General features: G+C 34.7%; 1 protein-coding gene across 1 annotated transcript; it reads right to left on the bottom strand.

Moving 5' to 3' along the window:
• Window positions 1–1,991: 1,991 nt before the first annotated feature.
• Window positions 1,992–22,983, bottom strand: LOTGIDRAFT_131803 (hypothetical protein; the record flags this gene model as incomplete). The annotated part of the gene is made up of 34 exons (XM_009066420.1): window positions 1,992–2,168; window positions 2,374–2,541; window positions 2,980–3,066; window positions 3,576–3,690; window positions 3,900–3,952; window positions 4,621–4,692; window positions 4,961–5,089; window positions 5,408–5,503; window positions 5,821–5,902; window positions 6,162–6,307; window positions 6,831–7,018; window positions 7,580–7,670; window positions 8,002–8,089; window positions 8,532–8,601; window positions 8,788–8,851; window positions 9,007–9,228; window positions 9,699–9,824; window positions 10,721–10,893; window positions 11,145–11,349; window positions 12,981–13,143; window positions 13,329–13,513; window positions 14,135–14,247; window positions 15,588–15,681; window positions 16,162–16,238; window positions 16,554–16,721; window positions 17,934–18,052; window positions 18,393–18,475; window positions 18,668–18,773; window positions 19,248–19,332; window positions 19,608–19,734; window positions 20,433–20,541; window positions 20,961–21,057; window positions 22,276–22,333; window positions 22,933–22,983. 34 exons carry the CDS (start codon window positions 22,981–22,983, stop codon window positions 1,992–1,994), a joined length of 3,987 nt encoding a protein of 1,328 aa, XP_009064668.1.
• Window positions 22,984–23,788: the final 805 nt, after the last annotated feature.

Below are 23,788 nucleotides of genomic sequence, written 5' to 3'. Positions count from 1 at the left end.
TTTATATTATTATTTGGATAGAACTCAACTATTCGACCCATATATTGCATGCACATGTTGTATATAACGTTTTATGTATATTATTCTGATTCAGTTCCAAACACGCTTCCATCTTGGCATGCACCACCCCACCTCGCAGAAACACCGCTGCTCTGAAAGCACAGACTATCTCCCTGTGATATATGCTTAAAGTTGTCAAAATATATGACGTATTTGTTTCACTAGGCAGTAGATCTTTTACTCAGTTCATTTCAATGCTGCTTTTCAACTGATTAAGCATGTATTCAGACGAAAATATTCCCATATCATCCCCGCTTTTTCTTTGACTAGAAAAGATATCCCTTTGATACGTGGATAACAATTCTTTCACAATTTTCTGTGGCTTCTCAGCAAGAACAAGCCCATTTCTCCATTGCCCATGAGCAAGACTATCTAATTAAAATCAGTTGTACAACAGTTGTACAATAAGTTGTACATGTCTGAATGAATAGTGTTATATTGTATTTACTGTACCTAGTGTAAAATAAATCTCATTTTATTGCCACAAGTGTTCTCAAAATCTTAACAACAGTGATCAAAGCAGATACATCACCATATCAAGGTAGACTTTGCAACTGATAGAAATTGTAAGCAACTGGATTATCAACAACTGTAGCAAATGCCGAAATCTGGGAGAATTTGATCAATTGTTTGACTATGTCGATCAGAGCTCGCCGACAACTGAAATATCGCCAATTAGGCCTACAGTGGCGTTTCTAAGAAACATCAGGTGAGGGACCGAGCAGGGGCCACACAATTTCCAGGGAGGCCATAGACAAGTCTTTCACTATATAAATTGATAAAAAATTGAAAGTGGGGGAGGGAGCAAAGCCGGACCAGCATCTTTTCTGGGGGGAGGGGACAGATAGAACGCAATAATTCGACTCATATATTGCATTGTAGGCCTATATTACGTTTTAAGTATACAATGTATCTCTTTTGGGGAAATTTACAAATCAATATACAAAATATATTCTTTATCACATGAAAACACACAAACTAAAATAACTACATAAATCAAAACTGCATATTGGGACTTTAACAAAAGCAAAATGAATTCTGGGAATGAATATGTTTCGAAAAACTAGCCTATATATAAAGGTATACATAAAATCCAAAAAGAAGTCTGACAAAAGTAGAATATAGTTAAATTAGATCAATAACGCCGATAAAGATAGTTAATTTTTACTGCCAACATGTTTCAATTTCATATTTTCAAGGCATAGTAATACAATATATATATATAATATAGGATTTATATAACTAAGCTCAAAGGAAAAACAATTCAGACTCGCTCTGCCAGCCACAAAACTGAACTAGAGTTTTACAAACCAGGGTTTTACATTATTCTCTTCCATCATTGGAAACTGAAAATGAAAGTTTAACTTAATAACATTTGTGACCTTCCATGAACATTCACTTGTAGGTGAGAGTCAGCACAGGTCGATCACGGTGGCGGCGCCACCCTCTCGAGACTGGGGTACAAATAGGGGGCAAACTGACTCAATTGGGGGAGGGGACTACAACTGTCGAGGCTGGATACAAAATGCGGCAACACTATAGAAACGTCATAGTTGAAAGTCTCTCATGGGGTATCTGAGAGGGTTTTCTCAAGATAAATTGAATTGATTCGGTGCATCATCACAAATATTTTGTGGCAAAAACGTATAAACAAGCACAATTTTAAATTTGTTAAAAATAAATTGTGGATACAGCCTCTTACTTCAATTATATTTAATTGGATTTACAAAACTGACTAGTCTATAAATGTGTTGCTTTATTTATCAACTTTCATATGAAACTCAGGTAGATAGTATTTATTATATTTAAAAGTGTATCATTTCCATAATATCATCTGATCTTAGCAGTCCATTTTGACCAATTTGTTCAGTTGAGCTGTTGGCTATACTTATATACCCCAATCCTATGACCAACTATGTCTACAATTTCCACTAACTTACCTGCTTCGTAAATTGATCAAGACAAGCCATACGGATATTGTCTGGTGTAGCGGGAGAATCAAACCGGAAGTACCCTTCAATACCAGTCTCCTGTCGAGAGGCCATGATAGCTTGTTTGGTCGCCAGGAAAACAGACATTGATAGAATTAATGGCGGCTCACCAACACACTGAAAAGATTTATAGATAGTTAATCTGAAATCTCACTTTTCTCTGATGAAACAAATGTCCCTTCCAAGTATTAATAACAATTCACACAAGCGTACTGTAGCATGTATACCACGCCAAACAACACAAATACATGTATTTGAAGAGCACAGTGTGTATCAATTGTGTTCATTTCGGTAAATATCAAATGAAATACCGTAAACCTACCTTGGAAGAATAAACAGTACTTCTCTTGGGCGAGTCTTTTAACATTGAAACGTTAAATACACTAGGTATATTTCCCAATGAAGGTATTTTATATTCTCCTGGTCCTCGAGTTAATACATCACCAGTTGGCGAAACCTTATATCTTTCTAACATAAAATAACCATAACCCTGAGAACAATAAAGCATTTGCAAAATGTCAGACAAACAGACTGCCAGGTATTTGAGGAGTTAGATGCCAACTTGTTCGCGAAAACAAAGATTTCAGGCTACCCATGTCGACTTATCACATTTATCTTCCATAAATAAAAAAAAACCTCATTAAATCAGTATGGAAAGCAAGGTTGATTCTTGAAATAATGTTGATGTATCATGAAAGCCTCCTACATGACCAGGACCTCACCCAGAATGGCAGAAATGATGCAGCTTGATTCTTGAAATGCATGTGATGCTTGAAGAAAGTCTCCTTCCATAACCAGAATGATAGAAGTGATACAGATTGATTCTTGAAATGGTGGTTATCCATCATGAAAACCTACTTCCATGACCGGAACTTCATCCAGAATGACAGATACAGAGTGATTATTGAATGATGTTGATGCTACTTACGTGCATGAAGGCACCTTCAATCTGTCCAATATCTATAGCAGGATTTAAACTGGTTCCACAGTCATACACCAGATCTGTTCTCAATAGCTGTAATCAAATATAACAAATAACATTGTTTCTACGAAAGAGACACCAAGTTGACAACCACAGAGTGTTATTTAGTATCCTTCTCTAAAGTCTATGAGTATCGTCAAGCCATAGCGACACATTCTGACTACAATACTTATGATATTAAAGCTCAATTTTAATGAAAATTTTGAGACATGGACTCACGAGGCACGACCTCGGGGACCTTCTTGTCTACCAACAGAGTCATCGGTCTATAAATTGTTTGTAATTAATATACCAAAGAGACATCCTTCGCATTGATAAGTTTCTGAAAGGAATGCGTTCTGTAAGAGTGCTTATTTACAGAAGAACTGACTGACATATTCTGAAAGCAACTGCCGAACTAGCATAGGTAGGCCTACTAAAACCCTAGCATTATTAATTTAGTCTTTGAAAGCCCTCTACATGCAAAAATATGTTTTACAACGTTTTGACTATGTAACTCTTTCTTTTATCAATTATTGATATAATGCATTATAAGCACTAACCTTGTGATCTCCAGTAAGACAATCTATTTCTACTTCCGAACAACCAGCACCAAATGAATAGTAGAAGAATTTATTATAACTGTCTGTCTCAGCCATATATCCCAAATTTTCATGGCTAAATTGGAAAAGATGTAACATACGCATTGGGGCGGTAATATTTGGGCCATGCCACCCTGCCCTCTCGGGCAACTATACTAAGATGGGTTTGTGTAATAATATATAGACAGTGTCTGGCTGGTACCCAACTCCTTGATAAATACGTCATTACACCCTATCAAAGTTAATGCAATAATGCTGATGTTCGTAATTGAATTGCGTTCTTACCAATAAAAGCCAGTAGCTGATAGCCCAATTCTTTCAGAATATGCTTGCATAACCTACAAATTAGAAAAAAATATCAAACATGTACGAACGCCCTGTAGAAAAGAAAACCATTTTAAGCACCAATACAGTGTTTATGTGCCCTTATTAGGCTATTTAATTTTCAGCAAATTAGTACAATTTTCAGAATAATAATCTGATCTATAATTTTCTTTCTTTGCGAAAGCACATTTCAGCTGGAAAAATAAGTATTTACACAAATAAATCCCTTTAAATTCTTGTTATTCAAGGTGTTCAGATGCATTAAATTACAAACAAAAAGAGTTTCGTCGACAACAATCAACCATGTTCCTAATCTGATATTGTGATTTGGTTTCTGCGAGACGGAGATCGATACTGCTTAAATGCCAATGTTCGCAAATTTCGGGGGTTGATTTGGGTCTTGAATATATTTAGATACATGCAGAATCTCTTGAATATATCAGATGTCCCAAAAAAAACGTCCCAAAGTATGATGGCTATTGGATATCTTGGCTCTTGGCTATTGGTAAACTGATCTCTTTCAAAATTCTCACAGATATACTTCAAGACGTCATTGTCCGTCGAACTTTTGGACATTTTTTGGGAAACCCGATATATACCTATATATATTGTGGATTCTAAAGAAAAGTCGTTATTTCAAATTTAACTATTATTGATTACATTAGCTAGAATCTCGCCTTACCCAGTCCTTCCAATGTGTCCCCTTTTCATTTATAAACGGCTCTAATCGTTTCATTATCTTCTCACAAGCAATCTGAATGTAATAAATTAATACTCGAAATTTAAAATTGTTTAATAAACTAAACAGGATTGAAACCACCATATCTAAGCAAGGACAAACTGGGCTGGTTTGTATCTGAAATTTGCCAAGTAATGGTTAAACTGCTTAACCAAAACCATTGGAAATGCAGAAATTAAAGGGTTTTGTTACTTAAATTTCGACTCCACTAGGATACTTAAACTACCAAGTAATATCCTACTTACGACTACTGTCCATAGTATAGTGACAAAAGTGTTATTACCTTGACAGCCATACCAAACAGATCTGATGAGCTACTAGCAGCAGTAGGTGAAGCATTGGGTATAATATTAGTAGCAGATTGATCAATATGTATCATATCATACGGTATACCAAGTGTAGCACACGCAACCTTTAAGTAAACCACGACACATGCTTAAACTAAACTGTTCAAAACATATGACCAACTTACGTATTGCAAATTTAGTTGATCATACTAAACTTTTATCTAAAGATTATAGATCACTTCCAAATTCGCACACTTGAACTGAGGTTGGTAAAACGAGGGACTTTTTCACTTCTTATTATTCGGAAAGCGCTAAAATTCTACCTTGATCTTCACTATAGGTTTATAATCAAATACAAAATTTCATCAATAAACGGACTCACATGGGTGCAGAGAATATTTTATATCCACATGGGCGCATAAAAAATAGATTGTATAATGTACCTGAATCATCTTGGTATGTAATCCTTGACCAAGTTCTACTCCACCATGAGCTAGTAATACAGATCCGTCTTTATATACATTTACTAGAGCAGCTCCCTAAAAGATACAAACATAATCATTTATACTGTTCCCTGCACTTGATAACACTTTGAAATTGAGCTTCTACGGGACCATGTTCCCACAACTCGTGGTAACTGACCGAGTTGAAGCTACTTCAAGAATGTGAAATAATTATCAAAAAATAAATCGTCTTCCTACAAAAACTCTACTAATGGCAGATTTTTGTTTTTACATAATAATAATAATATTCCATTAATCAATAGAACGGTACACCCTGAAGTTCGATGCGTCTTATGGCAACTATATCTCACAAAGTTCCACATAATTGTCCAGATATATAGGTTCATTCTTACCTGATTTAACATTTTCAAACCAAAGGCAGATCCTAGACACATTGGTACAATAGAAATACCTCTTTTTCTCCACCGATTTTCACTACAATGCAACGCAATCACAGATTCTTTTAAATCAAAAAACAATTTCCAACCTTTAGGCCACCCCTGTGTATCTCGATATTGAGCAGATGTGAACTAAACGATATACGTAAATGTAAAATCAATGAAACTGTTTGAAGACAGGTAACGTTAGTCAGTGTCCAAGGATTAAGAGTAAAAAGTTTGTCTGCTGTCTGAAGACCCCACACCGGGGTTTACTCAATTAAAGAAAACGGATTATTGTGGAGCCACCTATTTACCTGTTAAACTGGTCAATTTGTTTCTTCCGGTTATAATAATCTGATGTTTTCAAACATTCCTTCCAACAGTTTTCAATAAGACAGATTTCAATAATTTGGTTACCAGGGGTTCTCTCCCCTTCTTTATAAAAATTCAATTCTCGAATCTGAAATAATGTATCAATTGTTTGGTCAGAGCTCAATATTAGCTACGCGACGACGATAGGTTTGTCTACAATGCAATTTAAACGTACGGACGGAAGGAGTTACAAATTAATTGCAGTTCGTCACGCCGCATGCAACTTCTCCCATAGTGATATATTAACGGTATTGGACAAAAGGAATCGTTTGTAGTAAGTGCTTGGGCGATGCAAGGAAAGTTCCTGATGATGGCGAAGCAAGCAATGTGCAAGTTATCTTCAGTAAATCAATCATATATAGAACAGGGCATTCGATCGGTTGAATATCAAATGACACCGATGCATTACAATGTAGATCACGCAAGGTGATTAGAGTCATCTGCAGAAAAAAATCCCCTAAACATTTAAATCTTTACATTTAAATCAGATTCGAACCAACTTAGAACCTCACACAAAAAAAAACCCATTTCTCGGCATTTCTCATGTCCGTAAAGAGGAGCCTTCGTGGTAGACCATTTGCCTCTCATCGGTAAATGGAAAACGAACTTACCCTGGTTGGTTCAGCATTCAAATGATCTATAACATGTTGCATAATGCTTTCCATTATATACGTCGCTTGAACACAACCTGCAGCTCTCATCACAGTATTGGATCTAACATTGGTTTTACACAGATGTGAGGTTATTTTCACATTTGCTACTTTATATGCATTATCTAGTCTATCAATTATGTTGCTCTCTAACTATAAATTGAATGTAAAAACTGTGAGTAGTTAAAACACGCCAAATTCTGCCTCTATTTCAGTTTCTGGTAGAAATTGTCAGTTATCGGCTGTAGTAGAGTCAGAAAAACGAAGACGTGAGATAAATGGTGTTGGGGGAATTATGATGGTAACTAACAAAATATCAATCTTTGCAATACATGTGCATCTGGGTTTGGCGGATCTGATTTAAATAAAATAAAATGTCCATGAAACATGGCCCAGGTTTCAAAATAGCTACCAGGGCTGGAACAGAGGCAGATGTTTCAACTAGCCCAATACATAGAGTATGCTGCGCAAAGATATGGCCGCTTTGTTTAAAGAACAAAAAGACATGCCATTTATTTTGTATTTGAAGTATCGTCTTGGCGTCTTTCCTTGTTGTCTGGTCGTTTTGCAGATTTTCTATTCATTTTCATTACGTTTCTCGTCGTTTCATGTTGGATCGCGTATAGTAAGTACGCCTTTAGTATATGAAAAACAGAAAATTTTAATATTTATAGAGGTCACTAAGCTGAGAGAGTGATCATGTGAAATACTCACAGTATCAGATAAAGAAGTAGAATCTCCACAGTTCAAATACATGTCAATATTTAACACTGATATACGCCCTTCATTGGAAAATCCAACCTACAAATGAAATGTATGATGTTGAACTTATCGTGTTAGAATGTGATTTCTATCAAATTGAATTGAAACTACGATTCAACCAAACAGGCTTGTGACCAATAAACCAGACCAAATCACTAGCGTTCCTATGAATCATTAGTCGGAATATTTCTAATAACTTCATGAGATGGTTCTTAGGGCCTCCTTTGGCCATTGGATGGGTGCATCATCATGTTACCGTCAAGGGAAACAATTCGAAAGCCATCCATCGAAATATTTTCCAAATTAAGCACATTGTTTAAAGAGGGAAGTCGATAGAGCGTTGTCAATTTTTGACATGGATCCTACTTACAGTGTATTTGACGTAAACTGGATGTCTACCGCCTGTTATTACCATATCATCTTGTTTTTCTAAAATACATCTCACTGGCTTATCATATCTACAACAATACAAAGAAATCCACTGATTATTCGACACTGGACAATCAACGACACTAACAGCAGAATTGAATGTGATGTGGGGCGCTTGTGGAACTTCCAAGGTAGCCCGTGTTATAATTTGGAGTGTGTAGAAAGAAAAGGTAACTTAGAGTCAAATATATCATTATACAGCTCGGGCAAGTTTAGAGGGCTTAGTTTGAACCTTATCTGATCTGCTAGCGAATCCAGAAATTCGATGAATACTGTGCAGAAATGTCACCTGAGCATCTGCATGGTAGACCTACTCCCCCCCCCCCCTTCTCTTGTATTTGCTTAAAAAATAAATTGTAGTCTTTCACTTAATAGTATTTTGTAAACTCCGGTTAATAGGATATCCGTTGGAGTCCGTTGCAAAATGAAATTTTCAAAGCGAACACTAAAAGCCAGAGGTAAATGACTTACTTTTTGGCTGTTAAGGCTGCAAGACATGCTGTATAGTTGTTTTGGCATACTTTCCCTCCAAAACCACCACCTGAAGAAATCGAGAAATTATAATGAAGACTGCGTATTCACTGGATGGCAAAAAATGCGATTCCATGATAACATTTGAGTTATTGGCGATTGAAAAGGGGTATGCCTTTTTGCGTAACCAAAATCAACTTCAAAACAATGATTCAAATGCTTAATTAATTCATATCGTATCGTGAAATATACTCACCAACACGTTTGGTGAAGCAATTCACTTTATTAGAAGGAACGTCCAAACACGTGGCAATGTTAGACTGTAAATAGAGAGATTACATATTCTTTTTATGTAGTTTACAATAAAAGGGTTTCTTGGAACGAGACAATATAATTAGGCAGGAGGCTATTGGTGAAAGAATGTGCCAAAGTTGAAATTGAAAGCATTCTATATATAAACTGTGTGTACACCTACCTGTATAGAGTCCAGATACTGTGCAGAAGAGTATACATCTATATCACCTCTTTCTTTAGGTACAGCTCTAGCTGACTGGTTCTCCAAATAAAAATGGCGCTGGGGTCCGCAATGAACTTCACCACTTAACACTTGATCACAATATCCTAATCCATTTTCTACATCTCCACACGATAGTACTGTAGGCTCTTCTTTCCAGTATGAATTGTTTTCAATGGCATCCTGATTAGATAAAGATTAGATTAAGACTTTAATCATCCACGTTCAACGTCTAGTTCGTCTGTTATGAAAGAGCTGTATCAACGGAAGTGAAGACATTCTTAGTATCCAGGACAGTATTAATATTTCCCAAGCAGGAAATTGAGGGATAGCGAAACCTAAAGTGGCTGTCATATTTCACTACTTGAATCCATATCCCACAATTCCTTATTTGATAAAGAAACCAGTTTTACATGACTCGCTTTGATTGGTTAAAAACAACATCATTGGAACAGGCCCTTGGTAGAAAACTCTTTAGATTACAATGTAGACTAAAAATATCAGAAAAAAAAGAAAAAAATACGAAATTACAACCTTATTTTAATTAGAAAGGGTTTTATCAAAATTGCTGGCAAACTGACAGACTAACAACCAGATATCTGAGGATGGTGTTAATAGACTCTATATGGTTTGTAGGAATATTAATCTATTACCTGTATAGTTAGTATAACAGGTATATCATCTGTTTTATAGTCTATTTTCACTAAACGACTAGCTTGTACAGCTGTTTCATGAGAATCAGCTACTATTCCACCAATTAGACATCCCACACTTGTTACCTTAAAGGAAGCAAAAACATAATTTTGATATGTCTACTTGTGGGATTTTGATATCATCTTCAGTTAGAAGTTTCTTTTCCGCTAACTTTTAACAGTCTAAACCTCCACGCAAAGGTTAATCTTTGATGCTTTGTATGAGTATGGGGCGTCATAATTTAGTCCTGAAAAATCAAAAATCAAAAGAAAAAAAAACCTATCATGATGACCTCGACAAAGGACAATTTTCACCTGGTTATGCCTCTTATATCTCCGAGCTAATCTTCAAGTACATCTGATTTTTAAAGAACCAACGAGCAATTGCATGTTGAACAATAAATCAAAATTTTTTTGAAAATAAGTTGCCGATTTTTGACCAGTTAGATACAAGTAATTTCCGAACAACCTACGACTACAAAATTTTGAATGTGCCGACTGATTAAACTGATTATCACCCATCAGTATCAATCATGCTGAATTTTAACTCAGGTTTGAAAACTAAACGCTTGCTGGACATGAAACCTTTCAGTTGAGACATTCCAGTATTGATCTGGAGCAGTGGTTCCCAACATATTTCATCACACCCCTGAAACAATCATTTAGACCTTTCAAATATTTCACATTTGCAGCATGTGATGATGTGAGGTTTTCTCTCAATTCAAAATGAATTATTCTGCTACACCAGTTGGCCACACCCCTGACACCCAGTCCCAACCCCCAGGGGTGAAAACACACCAGGTTTGGAACTGGAGATCTAGAGGAAACTTTAATGAAGTTGATTACTGTTTTTCGAAACACAAAAAGATCAAGTACAAGTACATGTTTCAGGTTCTGTTCTAAATCACACTACAATTGGTGTTCTGAGCACTATATTCCAGTGAAATATTTCGTTTTGTAATTCCGTTACAATATGATTTTACCTCGTTTGTAGCTAGTAATTGTTCATCCATATCTTCCAGAATATTTTTACCAGGTACATCTTTATAGTCAATATAACCTACAACACCCTGTATACCTAGAGCTGGCTTGAAATCTACTGATTCTAGTATAGCATGGGCATTATGACTATAAACTGGATACACATGTAACTCTCCTGAAGAAAAACAACATGTTACTGACATGGAAGTTTGAATTATGTGATGTTTCTCGTTAAACGCGTTTGTTGATGAACTGCACCCTAATGGGTCAAACCAGAGCTAATTATTTAATTAATGTTAATTATTGTATTGATTTAAATCGTACCATGTCTTTTTATAGGCAGCCTGATTTTATCAGAACAGTAGCACTCTATAAAATGTCATTTCCAGTATCAATAAAAAATCAGCAATTGTACAAGATACAAACCTTTTAATGGAATCATATCGTTGACGTAAACAGCTTCACCAGTAGCTTGTTGATAAGCAGCTTGATGTACTATTGGTCTTCCTATTGGGTTATCTACAGCTTGGGCAGCTGGAACTTTATCATAGAATTGACTCCCTTCAGTGGATCCATAATCTGGTGTAGCTATCCCACTCATCTCTCTGTCAGGTACAGATTCAATAATACCCTATAATACCAATGGAACCGGAGTTATATTCTTGAATACAAAATGCAAAAAGCTAGTCCTGAGCATTTAAATAAAAATAAAATTCGGTGCCCAGTTTGTAGGAAGGCAGCAGTAAAGCGACAACATAGCAAAGAAAGCATGACTATAAGTTAAACTTGTATTTAGCATGCTCAAAAGTGGCTGCTTACTAAGGGATGGTGCTTAGTAGGGGTTTGATACACACAGTTAAGAATGACAAGTTGATACTTTCTAATAACATGCATTTAATAACAAAGAAATAGGCCTAATAATTTCTGTTTGTAATCCAGTATGGAAATATATATGGGTCGTTGCTTTGGTGTAAAAAAACATTATATTCTTGAAGAATCCCCTATTGCAAGACATTTTTCCCCTGTTCCATGTACTACCATGTACCTCAACGTTTATAACAGCTTCGGAGATGTTTCGCGGTTGGTTTTCATGCGAGCTGTATTTATTTGTTCTTCGACAATGTAACAACAGTAAGACAGGTTTCGATTTACAGCTATCGCATTGTAATTTTGCGAGCCAAAATAACCCTTTTTGCAATCCAACCAACGACAACGATCATGGAGCGTTTTAAAATAGCAGTACATGTGGGTGTATCTTGTTTTTTTTTTCAATATAATAGTTTAATCATTATTAGAAATCATCTTTATTGAGATCGATATGGAGTTGATTATAGTAGTAAATAGTAACGTTTTATATACGTTTTACTTAAGGGAGGGAATTCAAAATCTTATATTTTGACCACTGAGACTAATTATGAAATATCTTTAATTTTTGTCCTGTCGATTACAGAGATGGTGATATGGCACGCTATGATAAGTCTTCGAAGTACTGTAATTCGAAGCATTGCACTGAGGTACAATGAGTATCTTCCAATATAAAAGAACAACCCATGGACCCCCTGACCGAAATCAAACAATCTCACTCTTTCCTCTCCACACTTCAATATATAATCTACATCATTCAAAACCTTAATTCATGATCGTTTCTCTTCTACTTCCCCTGTTACCCTAGCCATTTCCCTTCTTCCATCCCCTGTTCCTCTGGTTATTGTTCCACTACTTAACCTTAATGTCCACTTTCCTCTATCCATCCTGGCTCTTCGCAATACTCCTCTTTCTCTCTCTAAATTTCGATATTCCGTATAATTGCTGGCACGATGTATCGATACTTCTCAAAGTGGGAAATATGATTGAAGATACCCACAACTATTACATGAAATTAAAGTTTATCACTAATTGCGAATCAATTTACATTTATATAATTTTCATGATAATTTTGAAATATTAGGTCTCTAAACGCTAATAATAAAAATATGGTCCTTTCAGTTTAGGAATATTTGGATCCAGTGTACTGCTTAGTCTTAGTCTAAAAATGGCCGGATCCATTGTATCTTTCTTTTTACACTTTTGTGATTGTTTTATTATTACATATATTATGTTAAACGCCATTTACAAGATCAATCTAGAATCTACAACCAGAGAATATTGAATTGCTTTCGAATTTTTATGAAATGCGAATCAAAATATAAACTGATTAGTCAAAACTAAAATTTGTTGAGACAACATTGAACCCTTCAATACTGTGTTGATCAATTGTCTTACCTGTAAAGCAAGTTGCTGAGTGACAGCCAGGTAGAATTTAAAGAAGAAGCTAGTAGTTAAGGTACGTCTGAATTCTATGGTACCACCAGGAGCATCAGGTTGTAGTGGAAGATCTTGAGCTAAATAATCACAAGCAATAGGTACTATAGCACTCTCCCACTTTCTACAAAGATAAACAAGTATGTTGATAAAAGTGAAAAGGTCATTTACTTAATTACAGACGGACTCTAAGTAGGTTCTTATTTCTTAAAAGTAATATATGGAATTCGATTTAACCATTCAATAAAATGAAAACAAATGAAAATATACTAATGGGATAAAATATAATCTTATAATAAGTCAGTCTACCTTCCTTTTAGTTTGTTCATAGTTCCAGTTGCCATGAGAGTAGTCGGCGCCATACCACCATAAGATAAATATAGTTCTTTTATGATGTTACTATTATCATCAAATACCACCCTCATACCAGCATTGACAATAGCTAAATCATCATCTTTACGTGTAGCTTGTTTGTAACTGTACACATATTCATTCTGCAATGGACATTTATGGAACTCAGATAGTGGTTTAAAGTTTAAAAGATGGCATTGGCACAAATGGACGTAGTTGACGAAATCAGCTGCTGTTGGAAGCGGGCGTCAAAGGGATTGTAAACATGTTTTTTTAACTTTTGTATGCATAGTGTGAACAATGATAGCATCGATTTGCACCAGTCCAATTTTCAATCAGAATTCTGTGGATCTTGCAATTCACTAACACTAAGTGTTTGGTGACGTCTTAGTTTTAGTGGATAGCAGGAACCACAGACGTCTGATTAAAAATTGGGACCGTGCAAATTGATGCTATCAGAGTCCCCGGTACACATAACTTTTTTAGCAAAACTCATTACAATCCCTTTAACTTGTCACATCTAACCAACCGACTATTCAACCTGCAGATTCCATCTTTCAATAACTTCTAGTAGTAGCCTAACTGATACAAAATGCAAACCGAAGCCCTTTGAAGGCTTTGTGCGTACGGCAGACGAGGCAGTTTAAATTAAAAAGAGTAGCCTAATGCTACTGTTTTGGCAAATCTAACTGGTTACACACTACGTAGCGTTTTTCGAAGATATAAAATTCATACATGTTATTGTTAATGTTAGTGAAGCGTACCTTATATGAATATGGTATAAACACAGATAACAAAACCTCCGTGTCCCTAATAGCTGTTTTTCTGTATGCCGTAAAAAACTTATCATCTAGTTTCACCTCCCTTTGAGGGTTGTCTAAAAAGTGTAGTAATATGAAATACCAAATACCAAATACCAAAATAAAGACATACAAAATATGGTAAATAAATAACAATAAATAGATTTAGTGGGTTATATTATATACAACACAGAATACAATACTTTCACTGTTAAAATAGTGCTCAATACATCAGTTGTAGAGCGATATAGAAATATTAAAACAGAACCTAAACAAAAACATGAGCAGACTGAAAATAGGTCAGCTGTCTGAAGATCGCATAGCATGAAACTTTGAGTAACAACAACATGTTTTTAGGTCATGTTTTAATATTTCTACAACATAGAATATAATATTTCGTAATAAAAAAAGAGGTACAAATAAAGAGTTAAAACCTTGACCCAAATATTCATCATGTCGAATTGTCCTTGAAATAGAAAGGGGAATGACCTTTTTAAAAGGGTATTGCGCTTTTTGTAAAACATTTTCATTATCAAAAATGTCGTAAATTATATCTGAAAATGTTTCTAAAGTATGCAAGTTATATCTATGTATCTACTTGACCGAACTGCTTTAAAAGGGGTAATTAAAAACAGAGAGGACTAATTGTTAATTAAGCAGTTTGACCTAGTTTTGCTGTTTGGCTTTATAATGGCTCGATATTATTAAATTAAATCTGTACAGTAGTTTTCTAACAGCGTCCAAACAGCATAACGAAATTTACGCAAACTTACGTAAACTTTTATAATAGTTTTGGCGTTAAAAAATTAACGGCGGGATATAGTTAAAACTTTCAACTACGTTAAAGGACACATTTCTTAAGATTGCGGTGTATTATAGTTTTCACAAATTTAAACAAAAAAAAATTTTTCGACCTACAAAAAAGCGGAATGTTCCACAATTCCTCAAAAATACTTCAAACTAGGAATTTTTCTTTCTGTTTCTATCTATTGTGTCTTTTTTGTACATGGCATATATGATTTATCATTTCAATTTTCAAACGCGGATAATCCGGATACACATGGATTTGAAGGCTCATATTTCAAAATCCCATTTCTGAGGTAGGATTGGTCAAACGAATGCCGAACTGTCTCTACAAATCTGGATGTTTCATTTTGCCATATTTTGGATGAGATTTTTTTTACGGAATGTGTGTATGGATTTTTGTACGTATAACGATAACCTTTGATGCTATTCGGTCAAAGTTCGACTGAACGTGATTTTAAGAGGGATTAGGCCCACGCCAGACCAAGTAGGCCTACGTCAAGTGTAGTTTCCTTCAGGAAAAACCAAAACGAAACTTCTAGTTATGTGCATTCATCTTGTTGGGTATAAATTCCATAAACGCATGAAAAAAAAAATAATAAATATAAAATACCTTTGGATGAAAGTACCAAACTAGCATTAAGACATTGTAAAACAGGGTTTAAGTCTGACAATGGGCTTGCTGTAACAATATTTCCACCAATACACTGTATAATATAAATATGAGATATTAATTATAAAGTTTTCTGATTTGTTTTATTTGTATCGGTGACACTGACAGTATCAATTTGCACCATTCAACGTTTGTGGTTCCTGCAATTCCACTAAAACGAAGTGTTTCATGACGTCACCAGTGGCGGAGCAGCCCCAAAGGCGTGTTTTCCTGGCAAAAATATCGTAACTTTGTTAGAAATTCGGACAACCTCAGGTATCTCGCCCCCGCTCGGACGTAAACCTGGCTCCGCCACTGGACGTCACTCATCGCAAAATAATATCAAACTTTATCACAAGTCCTTTCGCGGTTAGTTTTAGTGGAATTGCAGGACCTATCGGAGATGGTATATTGATTGATCCACTCAACCCAAACTTGTTTTGATATTTGGTAGAAGAAACACATTCTACGGGATATTTTATAAGTACATGTATATCGGTTGGGTTTATTGTTATCATATCGAGTGAATACTTACTGCTGTATTTTTAATCTGTTTACCAGCAAACCATTTTAACATTTCAATAACAGCAGATAATGATCTCGTCCTCTCTTCTGCATTAAGGGATTGAAATATACACAATTAATTAATAAGACTTCAGAACATATAGAGATAATCATTTCATTTCAACTCATTCACGCTATAGACATCCCTGTGTTTAAAGAAAGACGTTCACAGTCTAAAACTCTTACGATCGGTGCCAAGAGACATGTAGTCACTTCAGCCATTAAAGAAAAATCAGACGTCGGATTTACTATCTCAAAAGTACTACGGGGTTGAAATTGAGTTCTTTAAGATGGAAAGCAAATACTAATACTGTACAACTATATACATAATAAATGTCTATTCAAACAGGAAAAGGTTTATACCTGCTTCAGTCTCTATTTTTGATCGTAAAACATCTTCAAGTTTAGTCAATGTTACAGAAGACCCAACATAAATTCCTGTGTCTGTTTCTTTGACTTGTATCAGCTCTGGTATATTAGATACATCATTAAGTACTGGATACTTCATCGCTTTTAGTCTCATTTCAATACCTGAATTTACAATGGGGTGTGTGTAAAACTACTATTCTTCCCATCCTACTTCTCCTGCTCTGGGCAGAAAGTGCAATAGTTCATATGGCCCCTTTTTACCAGCTGGTCCTCGGTCAAACATGTTGGGATTTTTCCCCCGGATTATCCATCCATTACAGCTTTATACGATCACACTTTTTTTTGACGTAACATTGCAAAATGTTTTAATTCCGACGTTCTAACTACTAACCGACTATATCCCGTCTTTAACACTTACCTATCGCTGTATTACCAAAATTATATTCTAAATACTTACCAAAAAAAAATCGGTACAAGCAGAACAAATCTAGAAACTGAAAATCTCTTCTGTATTACCAACTTCAAGTTTAAATACTTACCTATCTCTGAATTATCAACATTATATTTCAAATACTTACCAAACAATAATTGGTACAAGCAAAACAAATCTAAAAACCAAAAATCTCTTCTGTATCAACAACTTCAAGTTTAAATACTTACCTATCTCTGTATTACCAACTACAAGTTTTGATACTTACCTATCTCTGTATTACCAACTACAATTTATAATACTTACTTATCTCTATATTACCAAAATTTACATACTTATCTTTCTCTGTATTACCAACTTCAATTTATAATACCTACCTATCTTTGTATTACCAACTACAATTTATAATACCTACCTATCTCTGTATTACCAACGACAAGTTTTAATACTTACCTATCTCTGTATTATCAACGACAAGTTTTAATACTTACCTATCTCTGTATTACCAACGACAAGTTTGAATACTTACCTATCTCTGTATTACCAACTACAATTTATAATACTTACTTATCTCTATATTACCAACCTCAAAGTTTACATACTTATCTTTCTCTGTATTACCAACTACAATTTATAATACCTACCTATCTCTGTATTACCAAAGACAAGTTTTAATACTTACCTATCTCACCATCTACAATTTATAATACCTACCTATCCCTGTATTACCAAAGACAAGTTTTAATTCTTACCTATCTCTGTATTACCATCTACAATTTATAATACTTACCTATCTCTGTATTACTAACGACAAGTTTGATAGTACTTACCTATCTCTGTATTACCAACTACAATTTATAATACTTACCTATCTCTGTATTACCAACGACAAGTTTTAATACTTACCTATCTCTGTATTACCAACTACAATTTATAATACCTACCTATCTCTGTATTACCAACTACAAGTTTAGCTTGTGGATATTGATGTTTGAGTTCTAATAGTTGAGATAAAGAGATTGGTCTGTACCATGTTTGTTCGTCATTCTTAAACTCTAAAATGCTGTCCTGATATTTCTTACAATTAATCTAAAATACAAATGAAAATCTTAAATAAGGAATTCACAAAAGAAACCTCTTGCTCGTATTGAACACAAGAATGTAGCTTCGATCTAGCAGATAGATATGCCCGTCACTTAGGAAGTTCCACATGGGCTATAAGACTAAATAAATATGATTAATCACTAATATCAATAATCTGACGACTGAAAACTTCGATTGTTCCAAGAATAATTTCTGTAGTTATGAACATCCATGTTGGAATTTTGGAGGCGTTACTACGTGGCTTATACCTTGAACCACGAACTTTTTTGAAGACGTAACTTATGAGTAAGTATTTTAACTATTCTTGACATAAAATTTGTACCTTTAGATCTGGAGGAAATATCGGTTCTTGTGTAGGATCATACGCTATTCTGCTACATTTCTGGAATCAAACAAAAACTTCTGTTATCAACATAAAGTCATTTACGCACAGTAAAGTTTTGAATTGATCTTAAATTCTCAAATAATCGGTCAAATGAGATCTACTGACCAATGTGAGAAGAAACATCACTTCAATATTGGGCATTTGGGCAAATTCATAATAGACATTTGTGGCTTTGACCGGCTATATTACTGAGTTACTTACCATTTGTACATCTTGGTTGTCACGTTCATGTGGTTTATTTTTACAGCAGTTTTCCCCCATTGAGCAAACATCCTGAAAATTGAACATAGAATGCCTCAACAAATAACAGTGTTTTAGATAAGTAAGCAGTAGCGGTGTCATCCTCCCGAGAGTGGGGATAAAAATAAGTGTGGCAGTCTAACTCAATGAGGGGACAACTGTCCAGGCTGAATTCCAAATGCGGTGACTTTGTGGGTGCACCTTGGACCAAGACTCTAATGGAGCGTCTGAGAGGGTTCAATTTAGAAAATTTGGGAAAAATTGAATGAATTTGCTGCATTCTGACACACATTTTGAGACAAAAACGTAGACACATCTTTTAAATTTATCAAAAATAAATCGGAGGTACAATTGGGGTTGCCTGTTCCCCTGTAACCCCTCTGGCGACTCTAGTGTTGGTAAGCCTAAATTAACTCTAATTTTTGATACTCTTGGTCCAGAATTTGACTTGTAGCAACATCCATATCTCCATTTAATTCACATTGTCATTTCTATACTTACTAAGCTGATTTTCAGGGTACGTAATTACATTATTAATTCAGTACAACGTACCTTGGTATAAGATCTGTAACCATCCAATATTGGTCTGTAGCCTGTACAGCGACACAAATTACCTTGAACATAAAAAGAGCAAGACGTTTTTTAATACTCATTTGTATAGAATCGTTATGTTATAATCCCATGAAGTGTTGAACATAGTTTAAAAAAAAACTTAAGGAAATAGCAAAATTAATAGATTCTAAAAACCTCAAGTGTCAAATTCAGTCTCAATTCAAAAAATTTGATATATAAAAATGTTCCATGAGATTTCCGAATTTTCATTTCAAAAAGTGACAGTTGCTAAGAGTTATTCTTGCAATTAAAACTAATTTTTAAAGGTCATTCTTACCTTCGAGATACGTTTCGATATCTTTCATAGAAGGTTGTGGATTATTTCTCAATAATGAATACATAGACATAACCATACCTGGTGTACAAAAACCACATTGAGATCCATGGCTTTTAGCTATTTGTTCCTAGTGATGAAGATAAAATTGAGAAGTGAGATAGATGATAGGTTGAATGGGTAAAAATCAATCCAATTCTTTCTGCTTGTGACTCAACTTGCTTTCAATTCGCATCATTATAATGTCAAGCTATTACCTACTTCGTATTTATACTTTGGCTGCAATAGCTGCTATTCTTGTATTACGGAATGATGCGATGTGATTGGATTGTACGTCAGCGAATATAGCCAATCAGAGCCCTCGACAGGAAAAGGCTGTAAACATTATGGCTTTGTATGCACAGATTTTCTGTCGAGCCCTCAATTTGGGTGTACAATCCAATTAAATCACTTCATTTACAAACTTCGGTGAAAGGTTACTATTGCGGTCAAGGTATAAGTACGAAGTTTGTATTAGCTTGATATTGTGAAGATGACTCGTCCTAAGCATCTCTCGTTCTCTTTTCTTTAATATTCAAACAATCACTTGCTCTGTTTTACTTTAGAAACAAAACAACACACATGTTTACATACGGTTTTAACGATCCGTCATTATGCGTACGTGAAACACCTCTCGTATGAAAAGGGTCACCTTGATGGTTAAAATACACTGCCTCATGAACCAAGGATTGGTCTACTATTTATGAGAGTTGTGGTTTTGAAGACCATAATCCAACCATCGCAAGCAGGCTACACCTCCTACATCTGATGTATATTCTATATCCATACCTGAACTGGATGTAACCTTGTTTTTAAACTGCCGATACCTTCTACTGTAGTAACAGCTAAACCATGTACAGAACATACTGGTGTTAAACAGGCATTCACCGAATAATGTCTATTAATTTATTCAGAAAAATCAAAGACGAAAACAACTTAGTAAATTTGGCATAACATCAAACGTTGATATATTACAGAGAACTTCCATAAAGAAGAAATCATCCAACTTGATCTATAGATAAACATGAATGGACACATAAACAGTGACGGCTGCAGGACTTTGGATTGGGCCACCGCAAAAGTTTTTTTTCTCGAATCCATTCTAAGCGGTAAGATGAGAAACTATTGTAAAAACAGAAAAGGCTCAAATCTTTCATTCTATGCAATTTAAAAATATATTCTTTCCATATTTTACAATGAAACCAAGTAAATGTTTATTATTATAAATATTGATTACATATGATTTGAAGTCAAAAACAAAATATATTCCTTGAATACCGTTCATTACACTTGTTCATTAGCAATCTAAAAGGATACATTATAGTATTTTGTTCAGGATCATATCTTGAGATCATAACAGTACAAGCCCCACAACCACCTTCATTACAGACTACTTTACTTCCAGTTAAATCTACTGATAATTTGTTAAGGTTCGAAAAATTTACTTTAGGTGTTCAGCTAAGTATTCAAGTGGCTGCACAGATAGATGAATGAACACCAGTTCAATGAAACGACAGCTGTACAGATAGCTAAATAGATAGATAAACAGGTAGATATAACAATAGCTGTACAGGTAGATAAACAGTTAGATATAACTGTACAGATAGATGTAACAATAGTTGTACAAATAGATAAACAGTTAGATGTGGCAGTAGCTGTAAAGATAGATGAACATTTAGATGTAACAATAGCTGTGTAGAAAGACGAACAGTTAGATGTAACAATAATTGTACAGATAGAGGAACAGTTAGATGTAACAATAATTGTACAGATAGACGAACAGTTAGATGTAACAATAATTGTACAGATAGACGAACAGTTAGATGTAACAATAATTGTACAGATAGACGAACAGTTAGATGTAACAATAATTGTACAGATAGAGGAACAGTTAGATGTAACAATAATTGTACAGATAGACGAACAGTTAGATGTAACAATAATTGTACAGATAGACGAACAGTTAGATGTAACGATAGATTTACAGATAGATGAACAGTTAGATGAATGATTGTTTGCAGATAACTGTACAGAAAAATGAACAGTTTACAGATAGCTGCATAGATAGCCAAAGGGAAATTGTACTGTTAAATTTCGAGTTCTGATTGCAAAACTGCACGGAATATCTTTTTGGGGAAATGCATTTTGTTCGTCCTCTTTGAATGACTAGGAGTTTGTATCAGTTTATCTAACTGGGTATTTTATTATGCAATTATGTAACTTGTTGAGTCACCACCGATATACATGTATATAGACATGTAGCCTATATAATTTATCTAGAATGTCACGATGTACCTTTATTATGCATTACTAACCTTGTAAAATGTGATTGTAACATAGTATCTTATCATGTGGAGCAATAACCATTTATTATGCACTGTCAACAGGCTAAATCTAATTTTCAGCGTTAATCTGCCATTATAAAGATGTTACTAGAACTTAAAGTGAAACTTTCGTCAATCATATGACTTTTTGTCGACTTGGTGATAAACCTTATGTCCACCGACAAACCAAGAATAATTTTTTGCATACTTCTGAATATTAATAGGATTATGAAGTTGAATGACGGAAACCTTTTGACTTTTGAAAATATTGTATTTTCTGATTTCCCATTTTTAAATAATAAGGATACACTTGGTTCTGAGATAAAACAACAGCGACCATTTTGGATCAGCATCTTTTTCTACAATCTAAATAAGATCAAAACACATTGTTCAATACAAAAAGTGACAGGCTGTAAAACGCTTACAGTTAAGCGCTTATTTTGCTTAAATCCGTACAGCAGTTTTCCATCAACTTCCAAAAGGCATAACGATCTTTAAAAGTTTACGTAAACCTTTTAAAGTTTTGGTGTTAAAAAATAACCGCCAGGACTGTTTTAATCAACACATCAGCATAATTAAGGGACACATTTCTATAGATTTTGGTGTATAATATTCATAAATTTAGTATAAGTAAATTCAAAATAAAGTATTTAAAAAGATCAGTCAGATGCGAACTTAAAAAGATATCATTGAAAAAATCCCAATTCGAACTAGTCCTTGGATTCTCACAATATAGATATAATAACATTGAATTTCATTGAAATCAGATGAAAACTGTAGTCTTTATTGTGCAAATAAACAAATTTTCAGGCGTTATAACTTATAATTTAACTATGTACGGTAATTGTGCACACTGTCACTCACGTAGAGATCGAATCTATCCTTAACACAGTGGTTATGAAACCATGCATAACATTCGCTGAAAATTATCCATCATATGAAAATAATTAATTTTCAATTCCTACCTTAACTCCATTGACATAAAATATCAAAGTATTATGTTTAGGAACATCCATTTTGTTTAACTCTCACAACGATAATGTTTGAAAGGATACAAGGCCAATGTAAAATCGTTATCAACTATTTAATATGCAATGTTGTACAGGACACCGAACATGTCATGTAGCAATAATGTGGGATAAGAAGTCGTCTCGCGCTTATTTTCTTTTTCTCGTTTTAAAGTTGTATAATGAATATAATCACAATGATTTCGAATCAGACCGAACTCTATATGTTCGTTTCATTTTTCAAAGATTAAAATTTGCGTTTGGGCGTAATAACCCCTCCACACGGGACTGCGACCATTTGCGATCTTAAGGCGACCGGAAATGTACTAGCTCGCGATCAAACGTGAGGAAAACTAGGGAAAAAGTGATGCGAGTATCTTGCGTTCTAACGTTTTTGCAGCGCCTTTGTCACGTGGCGTTCTCAACGCGTTGGCGTTTTGAATTGAGAAAGTCGTTAGACAAGCGTCGTAACGTTAGTACACGCGTGGCAAAGACGTTGCGAAAACGTGATTTGCAAGGGTGATTTGTGGGATCCTTACCACGACCTGCGAATTTCCAATTCTATGCATTCATGGTCTTGTAGTGCGCATTTTGTGTTTCTATGGATTTCAACTTGATATTCATAATAAAACTTTTACTTCCATGAAATTTATCTTAAAATGTCTTTGGGTCCCTGTAAATTAAAGGTTTTAATTAAAATGAGCCACATTTGACTGAATATTCTTTTGTAAAAAATCATATTTATAAATAAATAGCACATACAGTCGGTGCAGTTATCATTCAGTACCAATTTTGTTACCTCACCTCTCTATAG

The sequence above is a fragment of the Lottia gigantea genome, assembly GCF_000327385.1.
Source record: "Lottia gigantea unplaced genomic scaffold LOTGIsca_76, whole genome shotgun sequence".
NCBI lineage: Eukaryota > Metazoa > Mollusca > Gastropoda > Lottiidae > Lottia > Lottia gigantea.
Note: the sequence above shows the minus strand (reverse complement) of the source record. Positions and strands in the feature narration are given on the sequence as shown.